The sequence below is a fragment of the Podarcis vaucheri genome, assembly GCF_965113315.1.
Source record: "Podarcis vaucheri genome assembly, chromosome: 7".
Taxonomy (NCBI): domain Eukaryota; kingdom Metazoa; phylum Chordata; class Lepidosauria; order Squamata; family Lacertidae; genus Podarcis; species Podarcis vaucheri.
Window position 1 is genome coordinate 14,092,589 of NC_138765.1, and position 11,795 is coordinate 14,104,383.

The 11,795-nt window shown below is 47.4% G+C and overlaps 1 protein-coding gene across 1 annotated transcript; it reads right to left on the reverse strand.

Moving 5' to 3' along the window:
• Nucleotides 1–1,589: 1,589 nt before the first annotated feature.
• Nucleotides 1,590–11,795, reverse strand: LOC309537642 (phospholipase A2 inhibitor NAI-like; the record flags this gene model as incomplete). The annotated part of the gene is made up of 5 exons (XM_082232534.1): nt 1,590–1,908; nt 2,424–2,570; nt 6,995–7,147; nt 10,587–10,709; nt 11,747–11,795. The coding sequence occupies 5 exons, from the start codon at nt 11,793–11,795 to the stop codon at nt 1,730–1,732; spliced, it is 651 nt and encodes a 216-aa protein (XP_082088660.1). The 3' UTR covers nt 1,590–1,729.

Here is an 11,795-nt window from a genome sequence, read left to right on the forward strand (position 1 = left end):
GATGATGTGCTCTGCTCTGTGAGGGGACTGCCACCCGCCTGTGAAGTGTGGGATATTTACCATGCAGCGAAACCAACACTGCATGTTTGCTAGATAGGCAAATGACAGGAGCTGAAGCCCTCTGAGTGTTTTCCTGTATGGTTCCTAGAAGGAACTCTGAAAGACACTCCCACTGTGCCCCGTTTGTTGAGGGTGTGGGCACTTCCTCTTCCTTTTTGCTCTCTCATCATCATTCTTCCAGCAATGTAGAACCATGTGCTTGTATGAGCTCCAAAGCTCAGACTCCATCATAAGCTTGACCAAAGTATGTCTTTGTAACTGGATCACCATTTTAAGCCCCTCTGGACAAAGCTGCTGTATCTGTTACTCTACAAAAAGTATTCTGAATGAGTATATGTTATCTTTACCTTTTTCAAGCAAGAATTTGTGTGATTATTGTTTTAAGCGGGGGGGGGGGGAGGAAAGACTTTTTAAGCATCAAGGGGATACACTCTGCTGAACTTACAAACATGAGGAAGGGAGGATAATATCTAATAAATACAACTTTTCTGAGCATCAATACGCTTCTCTACTTGAAGGGCAGCAGGTGATGGCATGATGTGATGTCATACCATCATGTTGTGCTTGTGTGTGGTGGGCACCCTCCTCCTCCTGCAACAGGCTACTCCCCTTCTCCCCCCTCCCCCCAAAAAAACAGCAACCCAGGAGGGGCATGAAAAGGGCAGAGGAGAGATCTGCTGTACACAATCTTAGTGATGGAAAAAGCCCTGGAGAGGAGACTTAGGCAGATGCGAGGTTTTTGTTAATCTTTCATCTTGGCAGCTGATTTCATGGAGTAAAACCCACGGGAAATGAGCTGTTGTGCTCATGAGTCCTGACACTCTGTGAAAATTGTGTTTTTACTAAGAAAGAGTTAACTCAAACTTTCGTGGAACCAGAAGAAACCCCCGAGTCCCCCTAAAAAATGGAGGCAAAGCTTGCTGGTTCTCTTTAACAGTGAGACCAAATTGTCTGCCTCAACATTCAGTCTGAGCTGTTACATGACTGAAATGTGTCCCAGTATAGGACTGTGACTGATTAATCTCCCCCAGGAATTTCAAAATGACACTTTAAGAAGTATCTGAATTTGTACAAGAGGGACAGGCCACAACAAACTTTAAATTAAATACCTTAGAATATTTACATGGTTTTGCAGAAGAAAATATGCTGTACTCATTGACTGAGTCTTAAAGAATTCCTGAAGTATTAGCTTTGGTGGGGGTTGCGCAGCACATCTGCTGTGGCACTCCCCATTTTACTTCTAGTGGCGAAATGGGATAGACCATTCTTGACAGCAAGGCAGCCCAAAGTCTGCCATTCGTCTCAGGTAGGGACTTTATCTTCCTTCCATTTCTTTTTTCTCCCCATTTTACCTTAAGTGGAGAAATGGGATGCACCACCCAAAGTCGACTAATTATTGATTCAAATTGGACCTGAAAGTCTGGCCAGGGATTTCAACCCTGCCCGCTGCCAAATCTATCTCACATCTCCAAGCACTATTATTTTCCCCAACAAATGTTGCTTTTGGTAAAATGATACAACACACATGATTTGCCATATATATTTATTTTGGGCATGATTCAATGACCTCATTTGTGCATGAAAGTCAAATACAGCCTGTCTTTGAGGAGGAGCTTCTAGACTTCTGGAAAGAAAGCCTGGGAGTGCTCAGGCTGAGACCACCCCTTCTTCAACCCCTAGACGAAACGGTGGTGTCTTCTGTGGCATCCTCGTCCGTTGCTTCAGTGCACTCAAATTGAGTGATCTCAATTCCTAACGATTCTGCATCAGTCTCCATCAACCCCTGAGTGTAGTCACACGAACTAGCTGTTGCACAGCCTCGGATAGCGCCCGGGATCCTGGTTCCCCCTGTTGGGAAAAACACACACATATATTTTTGGAATCCAAAACCCACTCCCTCAAACAGAAGGGTGGGCAACTTTTCTCAGACCAAGAGCCTTTTTCCAGTCTGGGTGACCTTCTGGGAGGTCCACAGGCCAATGGAAACATATGTAAAATTAACCTTTACATGGCAGGCTATTTTATACATACATTCAACCCCCCCCCCCGTCCTCCCTCCAGGTAACCAAGATTCAGGGGCAACAATCAAGCCAGGCCAAAGCATACAGGTAGGCTATGAAGTGGGGCTTGTGAGGGGTGTGGCCTAGGGAGAGGAGGTGTGGCTAAGGTGGATCCCAAAGGCCAGAGAGAGAGAGAGTCCTAGAGGAATGCCTTTGGCCCCTGGGCCTGTGGGTCTCAATCCTACCCCTCCCCCCCCCAATTTAAAGTGCAAATTTAAAGATGTATTTTTATTTAACAAAATCTATGCTTTAAATGTGTAGTATGGATGGGGCACTAGCTGCACTCCATCATGCAAGACTCACCGAAGTTCATGCGAGCCCCAATGTGGAAGCATTGGTCCTCCTCATTACTGCAGCTGATGTTATTCCTGCCCTCACAATTGTCTGAAAAGATGGAGATGCAACTCGGGCACTGCAGCCCATTGGGCTCCCTTGTCTCAGTCTCAGGCACTGGAAAACAATCACCCCACCACACCAACATTGCAATTAGTCAAGGTATTTCTTTTGCAGATGCAAACCACAACTTGCTGTACGTGAGGGGTGGGAATTGTGCTTCCCCTTCCAAGATGGATGCCTACCACCTTCCAGCACTTCTCCAAGCAGAGTGCTTCAGCCATGCTCCATTCATCCAGGGCTACATTAAGGCATGGTGCAAGAGATTTCTGACTGGGGCCACATTCACAGCAAACATTTCAAGCAAAGGGATACCACTTTAAGCAATTGGGCTTAGCACTGAGCACCACTGGGGGGGCATTCTGAGAGACAAAATGGCAGCCACAGATGCACACAAACGATGATAAAATTCTACAAAATGGCCCTCTTCCTTAGAGCGGGAAAGAGAAAGAAAGTTCTTAGTAGTTTTATCCTTAAAAAACACTTCTGGGAAAACATGTGCTTAGTTTTGGTAAAATCATGATTTCACCTAAGAAAAAATACCAGCTAATAAGAGCTATTGTGTGTGGTTTGTTTGCTAATCCATAGCTCTGTGAGGGAATAGGGGTTTTCCAATTAACCCTCAGCACCCTTAAGAAACTACCACTCCCAGAATTCTTTGTCCTAGTGTTGTTATAGCGTTTACAAAAAAGCTTACACTAGGGTGTTGGGAATGCTAAGGTGAACCACAAAATGGTGCCTCCTCCCACCAAGAAGGGAGGGGTGAGTGAAGATCTACATCAAAAACAAGGGAATGTGAACATCTACATCAGGAACAAGGGTGGGAGGAGACCAGAGTTCAAATCTGTACTTGAGCCACAACACTTGCTGGGTGACCTGGGGCCAGATACTGCCCCTTAGCCTGACTTATTTTACATGGGTGTTTGAGGCTAAAATGGTGAGCAGGAGAGCCAGACACGCCACCTCAAGCTCTTTGAAGGAAAGAGTAGGGTTGTAAATATCAGAAGCTGCTGCAGGAGAGGGACTGTGAGTAACATCCTGTGAGGAATGTTTCTAGGACTAAGGTAGAACTGTGAAGCTTCCTTGTAATATTTGCTCATGAATGCTGCATGCTGTTCAAGTAATCTTGTTATTGATACATGGGTTTTGGTTTTGTTCTATCTGCAGTCTTTCTTTTACTATTCTATGTTGTTAAATAGTGCATATATCCTCTTAGAAAGCACTGTTCTGTTGGCGAAGACAGGAGCCCATGTTGCGGATGTTTGTAGAAGGCCTGGCCAATCCAGAGGTACCGTATTTTTCGGACTATTGGACGCACCGGTCCATAGGACGCACCTAGATGTGGGGGGGGGGAAAATAAAGGCAAAAAAAAATTATCCCCCCCCCCGCCAGGCGCGGGGCTGGGGCGGGGAAGCCCGAGCTTCCCCCTCCCCCAGAACGGGACCCAGAGCCATGCCGAAGCTGCGCGCAGCTTTGGCATCGCTCTGGGAGCTTGCGGGGCTGGGGGAGGAGGAAGCCTTCCGCCAGCCTCCAAACCATGTCGGGAGACAGCGGGATGGCGCGCTGCGTCTCTCCCGCTGTCCCCCGAGTTTGCAGGGCTGGCGACGGGGAGGAGCAGGCTTTTTCCCCCGCCAGCCTTCTAGACAAGTCGGGGTACAGCGGCAAAGGCGCGCTGCGCCTCTCCCGCTGTCCCCCGAGTTTGCGGGGCTGGCGACGGGGAGGAGCAGGCTTCTCCCCCCGCCAGTCTTCTAGACAAGTCGGGGGACAGCGGCAAAGGCGCACTGCGCCTCTCCCGCTGTCCCCCGAGTTTGCGGGGCTGGCGACGGGGAGGATCAGGCTTCTCCCCCCGCCAGTCTTCTAGACAAGTCGGGGGACAGCGGCAAAGGCGCGCTGCGCCTCTCCCGCTGTCCCCCGAGTTTGCGGGGCTGGCGACGGGGAGGAGCAGGCTTCTCCCCCCGCCAGCCTTCTAGACAAGTCGGGAGACAGCGGGAAGGGCGCGCTGCGCCTCTCCCGCTGTCCCCCGAGCTTGTGGGGCTGGCGGTGGGGCTCTCCTGAAGCCTGGAGGCTCCCCCCCCCAGCCTCCAGATCAGGTCGGGGAATAGCGGGATGGCGGAGCGCCGCCATCCCGCTTTTCCCCGACCTGATCTGGAGGTTGTGGGGATGGTGGGGGGGAGAAGCAGGCTTGCTTCTCCCCCCGCCAGCCTCCAGATCAGGTCGGGGAATAGTGGGGTGGCGGCTCTGCGCCTCCCCGCTGTCCCCAGCTTTTGGGTGCAGGCTGCTGCCCGCAAGCCTTGCGAGCCCGCGGGACATCCCGCCGGGCTTGCAAGACTTGGGATAGCTTCCTGAAGCCTGGAGAGCGAGAGGGGTCGGTGCGCACGGACCCCTCTCGCTCTCCAGGCTTCAGCAAAAGCCTGCATTCGCACCATAGGACGCACACACATTTCCCCTTCATTTTTGGAGGGGAAAAAGTGCGTCCTATAGTGCGAAAAATACGGTATCTTACTGCCTTCTCACTCGCTGGATCATCACCTTGTTGTGGTGAGTGGGTTTGCACGCTATCAAAAATGATCTTGTGAAGCTCCTGTCAGAAGTTTCTGATGAAAATAATGAGTGACTCTCAACCCCCCAAATAAAGCTCACCAAAAACCAACAGTCTGCTATTATAAGTGCTTATGCACCAACACTGGATGCCAATGAAGGCATTAAAGAAAAATTTTACTCTCAGATGGATACAGTCCTATCAGAAACGCCTAAGGAAAATAAACTCATCCACCTGGGTGATTTTAACTTTTGACAATATGTGCAGCGCACAACCTTGTTATTACCAACACACTCTTTTGACAGAAAAATAAATTTAAAATTTCATGGTGGCATCCTTGATCAAACCACTGGCACCTCTTAGACTACGTCATCGTCTGTGCTAAAGATCGCCATGATGTGCTCCTTACCGGAGCTATGACGAGTACCGACAACTGCTGGACAGATCACCGACTAATACACTCCACAATGGCTATGAAATTATACCTCAAAGCCGGCTTCAAGGAAGGAAACCAAGGCGCAAAATGAACACTCAAGCCCTTCAAGATCCCATTAAGTGGGATTGCTTCCAAACGACTCTTAAGGACCATCTGCTTTCAGAATTCCCTGATAAGATCGAGGTACACTGGATCAAGCTAAAAACATCCATTATTGTAGCCTGTGAACAAACTATTGGATACCAAGCAAAGAGCAGGACTGGTGTGCTGTTACTCCTATCTTCCTCTGCACCTGAGGGAGCAATTCATGGTAGCTCACTAAGCCAGGCTCCAGCTCAGCACAGCTTCCAGCTTTGGGGTTCTTGGTTCAAATCCCAACCCCAGCTTCTGTTTCTAGTTTGAAAAGGATGGTGATACAGGCCTGCGTCAGCAGCTGGTGTATGCCAGGGGCCTAGCCGGGGCTTACAGACTGAAACTTCGTATTAACAGTTTTCATTGAGGGCCACATTTCCTTCTAGGCAAGCTTCTCAGGGCCACATGCCAGTGGCAGGGCCTGTTGTGAAAGTGAGTGGAGCAACAAATGTAATTTTTTAAACTTTTTATTCTTTGCACCACCTGGTTCTCCCCTTTGTGTAGATAGTGTTCCTCTATAGCTTAGTAATTAGGTGGCACTGGAGCCCATTGCATCGACTATATCTTTCTTAGCATTTGCTTTAACCTGAAGATATTAATTCCCTGAATGCAAACCTAAAAGAAATCCGTTCCTTCCCATACAAGATGGACAGAGGCCTGTCCAACTAAAAAAATCTCTGCAAATGCAAATGCATCAAAGAAAATGGGTCACTCTAGGTTTGGGAGCTAGAACTTCGGGAAACCAAGGAACCAGTGAAGTGTAGTGGTTAGAGGGTTGGACTAGAATCTAGGAGACCAGGGTTCAAATTCCACTGTAGCCCTGACACTTGCTGAGTGGCCTGGGGCCAGGAACCATCTCTCAGCGTAACCTATTTCACTGGATATTTTGAGGCTAAAAAGGTGAGCGGGAGCTCAAGCGTTTTGGAGGAAAGCATAGGAAGTAAATACCAGAAGCTGCTGCAGGAGAGGAACTGTGAGTAACATTATGGGGGGGGTGTTTCTAGCACTAAGGTAAAACTGTGATGCTCCCTTGTAATTTTTGCTAATAGATGCTGCATATTGTTCAGGTAATCTTCTTATTGGGATTTTGGGTTTTGTTCTATTAGTCCCCCCCCCCCCATACTATGGCTCCAATGCTTCCCTGCTTGTTCCCTCTGTCAGTGGCTCCTCCCTGTCTCACCAGTCTGAATCAGGTTTGAAATCTTCTTTCCTAGTGTCACCCTCAGGCACCTCCTGGAGCGACTGGCTGCCACCACTCCTCCTTGTCTAACCAGTCCCTGACATCAGGATACTGCCAAAAACTTGTTTGTCGTTCTTTGACCTCTCTCATTACTTGAGTTTTGTGAGACCAGCTTTCCTGATGATGATACTTACTTTCAGGAGGTCCGCTGTTGCACATATCTGTCTTGCAGCAGGAGACCTTGATCTGGGTGTACAGTGATGAGGTTATGGAGATACTGGCATAGTCTGCATCACACAACTCTGTATCGATGCAGGACTTGAGGACAACTCTTGACCCCAAAATTGCTATAAAAGAAAGAATTGGAATAGGAAATTACTAGACCTGGAGATAGGGCTGGCCCACTCATGAGGCAAGGATTGATGGTCACCTTATGTGGCGGGATCCAGAGGGGCAGGGGATCTGACCACCAAGAAAAGCATCACCTGATGCTGCTGCCTTTGAAGCTGTGGTGTGATCCTTGGAGGCAAGATCTGCCGCCTCCTCGTCAGTGCCTCTACCCCATTTGAGCCACCCCATGTCCCTGTTTTTTGTGGCAGGGACCTTGGAGCTCCTTCCTTTTTCATTTTTAATATAATGTTTATTAAAATTTCTTTTTCCCTTTATAACAGCCAAATAAAATTTCTTCATCACATATATGTTTGCTCAAATTGAGCATTCACTTCCTCCCATCCCCCTCCCTGACTTCCATATGCAATCACTTTTATTTCGCATTTCTAAATCACCCTATTTACTTTATCTCCATACTTAAAAGACTTACTTCTAATATTTGTAAACAGGTATCAAATTATAACCAAACAAAATATTTTAAATCAATCCTGCAAATGTTTTAAAATGTTTGCAATGTCTATTCATATATTGTACAAATCTACTCCAGTCCTTTTCAAACAATTCGTCTCGCTGGTTTCAGATTTCCCCCATCGCAAGTTTAAAAGGTAAAGGGACCCCTGACCATTAGGTCCAGTTGTGACCGACTCTGGGGTTGCGACGCTCATCTCGCTTTATTTTCCGCGGGTGCCGGCGTACAGCTTCCGGGTCATGTGCCAGCATGACTAAGCCACTTCTGGCGAACTAGAGTAGCTCACGGAAATGCCATTTACCTTAATGCCAGAGCGGTACCTATTTATCTACTTGCACTTTGACTTGCTTTCGAACTGCCAGGTTGGCTGGAGAAGGGACCGAGCAACGGGAGCTCACCCTGTCGCGGGGATTCAAACCACTGACATTCTGATTGGAAAGTCCTAGGCTCTGTGGTTTAACCCACAGCGCCACCTGCATCAAATACCACCTCAGAGCTCCTTTCTGAGGCTCCCTCCGCCTCGCTGGTGCCCGTTCAGGCACACTGCCTCTTTCCTTGTGGGGTGGTCATTCGCAAAGCGCAGGCTGCAAAGCCACCCTACCTGTGCCTTGCAGGGCTGCCTGCACTGCCTGGCTGCCTTTGACTGGCAGAGTGGCTTCTGTCTTTCCTCCTGTGCTGAAAAAGCAGGTGGGTGGCAGCCAAGGCTGTCTCCGCCCGGAGCCTGCACTCTACCCAGGCTCTTGCAGCTGGGGAGGGGGAGCACTTTAACTGAGCCCCTGCCCCACTACTGGCTCATTTGGGGTTTCCGCAAAATTGCTTGGCTGAGGCGAGGGCAGCGGTGTGCTCTTAACCCAAGCAGTTTAAGGAGGGAGGGAGGGAGGAATAACCTTTATAAGCCTCGTCATGCAGCTTGTTTCTCCCACTGCCGGTAGGAAGGACAGAACACGATGGTGATTTCACTCAGCGATAGATCTTTAATGAAACTGCCACCCCTCCTGAGCCCCTCTGCCTCCAGCTCCAGGCTGCAGCTTGTTTCCTTTTTCCTCAGTGTGCTGGGTGCTGGAGGCAGAGGGACTCGGGATAGGCGGGGTTTCCTCCACCGATTTACTGCTGAGTGAAGCTGTCATCACAGTCTGCCCCTCATACCGGTCCTGGGGTGATATATCAATAAATCGCCCAGGCCGAATCTTCAGTCACCCTTTCTTCCGGGTCTGCGGGGTGGGGAACATTTTATGGTTTGCCTCGGGTATCCAATTGTCTTGAGCAGGCCCTGCTTGGAGCAGAAAGAGATTTCTCCAGTTTTATCTATTTGTTGAATGTGAGTCAGGACTGGAGAACCTTTGGCTGTTTGGAGAACCTATTTAAGTTACATTATAGTCCAAAGGCTATCCTCATCAGGAAATAAGGATTTGTTTTTCTTGTGTGCTATAACTCCCTCCAGGGACGCGGGTGGCACTGTGGGTAAAACCTCAGTGCCTAGGACTTGCTGATCATATGGTCGGCGGTTCAAATCCCCGCGGCAGGGTGATCTCCCGTCGTTCGGTCCCAGCTCCTGCCCACCTAGCATTTCGAAAGCACTCTTAAGTGCAAGTAGATAAATAGGTAGCGCTTTATAGCAGGAAGGTAAACGGTGTTTCCATGTGCTGCGCTGGTTCTGGCTCGCCAGCTGCAACTTCGTCACACTGGCCAAGTGACCTGGAAGTGTCTGCGGACGGCACTGGCTCACAGCCTCTAGAGCGAGATGAGCACGCAACCCTAGAGTCGGACACGACTGGCCCGTATGGGCAGGGGTACCTTTACCTTTATAACTCCCTTCAAGGTATTTTTTAAAAAATCATTTAACCACATCAGTTAAGAAACTTGGATACATATGCTATTTATTTAGTTAAATAAATTGTTTAAGTTGTTATTAATGAAATGATTATTTTTTCCTTCCAATAAAGTACTGTACAGCAGAAAGGTTGTCCAAATATAAACAGTTAATTTATTAAACCTCACAAAAATTTCATAATTATCTGTCAATGTATTTCTAATAGTATAACCAAATCAGTAATTTTTGATATAACTGTAAAAACCACTCTGAAAATTTATTATTCCAAAAACAAAACCTTCATCTTGTAAATATTAAGATTATACCAGCAAGAATGTGTCTTTCTGTAAAAAAATAAAAAATAAAATTAAATCAAGCTTACTGACTTGTGATTTAAATCGTGATTGAAACCAAATCCACCCTGTAACTGGAGCAATGAGAGTCGATGCTGGAGCTCATAAAGGGAGCATTTACCACAGGCAATTAGGAAGGGGCAATATGTCAGTGTCAGTTTCTCTTGGTTTCTTAATTTAAATTCATTTCTCCACATTTTCATATCAGTTTCCAACTCCTCATCCCCACCATCAACATTTAGTGTGAATGTAATTTTTACCCTTAGGCCCTATCTGCAGGGTCATACTGATTTAAGTAGTCATGGTTTCCCCCTTTTGGGGGGGGGGCAGGATGTTTGTTGACTATATTGGCTGTGAATCCTGGCAGACTAGCTCTCTCCCTTGCAGGTCATTTTTCACTTGGCCTGGGAGATGGGAACCTGACAGACTCCAAATACAAAAGCTGTTGTAGGTTATTGTATGCACACTTTACCCTAGTATGTGCATTTGTCTATTGATTACATGGCTGGACAACAGAATTGCAAAAGTGGGAGAAGGGCAGATTCTGAAGGATGGCTTTGTTTTCCTCTGCCAATTGAGTAAACGTACCTTTAAATATGAACTGACTTGAATTTCTTCCCTGCTCCTACAGGAAATGCAGAACATTTAACACTTCTTTATGAAAAGTCATGTTTCGTGGCTTGTGGCTAAGATATGGCCTTAGAAAGTGAGTCAGGGGGTTTACGTTTTGGTAATCAAAGGGGTTGAAAGTTCTTCTCACTTACACAGTTTGCCTTCTCCGCTGGCAGACAAGCAGGACTGGTCCCTGGAATCGTCACACTCCTCAGTGTTGGCATACCTACAATCTTTTCCTTGACCGAAACAAGACTCACATATCAGAGATGCCACTGCAGACAGGGGAAAAAATGGGTTTAGAAAACATTAGTGACTGTGTAGGAGGAATAGGTCTGCGTCAAGGTACATGAACACAACACTTTTTGCTACAAACTTCATCTTACTAGAGGCAGCAAAGGTACTGACTTGGATAGCTTCAAAAGCAGACTAGATACATACATGGTTACCATCCTCAATTGATATCCCCCCCCCCTGTAATATTGTAGGCACTATTTGTCTGAATACTAGTTACTGGAAACCACAGAAAGTGAGCTGTTGCACTCAGATCTTTCTCAGGAGCTTCCCATAGGACCCATGGCAAGAACAAGAGGCTAGACTAGATGGATCATTGTTCAGCTACATAATGCTTTCTATATATATTCCCTCTGTAGTTCTTAAACTCTGAATGGGGGTGGGCCTTGCATAGACCAGAGAATGATTGTCCAAGATGGCTCCTGCAGTCTGAGGGAGAGGACCAGTAGAGAAGGTGTGGGGAAACCTTTAACCCTCCCGAAGTTGCACTACAACTCCCATCAGCACCAGCAAACATAACAGACTCTGGTAAGCACATCTGGTACCCCTGTGACCTGACTCCATTCAGAGATTGGGGTGGCATTTAACACCAGGAAACTAAATGTTTGCATGGGGGGGGCAGCGTGATTCCGCTCCAAAATATGAGAAGAATAGTGCCTATACATTGTCTCCTATCATAAATTTCTACAAATGCAAGAAACTTACTCTTTGTTTTAAATATGAGCTAGGATTCTGGTTCATCGAAGAGTGAACTACTGCCTTTCTTGCTCCCCCAATGTACTTGGGGATGCCACACCTCTCTGTATGCATTTGGTTAAATAAAAATTGAATATTGGCAACAAAAACCATATATCATAGAGGGTCCTTTGTAATCTGGCCTCGTGCTTTATTCCTCTCCCTTTCAAAGGAACCACAAGTCCTGGTTCCTTCCTCATCCTGCTTTAATGGCTGACCCCCACCCCGCTTCGTTCCTTCCTGGAAACATGATGAACAGCACAGCGGCTGTGGTTCTGCTCACCTGGAGGAAGCAGGGCCAAGAGGAGGCAGGAGATCAGGAGTGTCTTCAT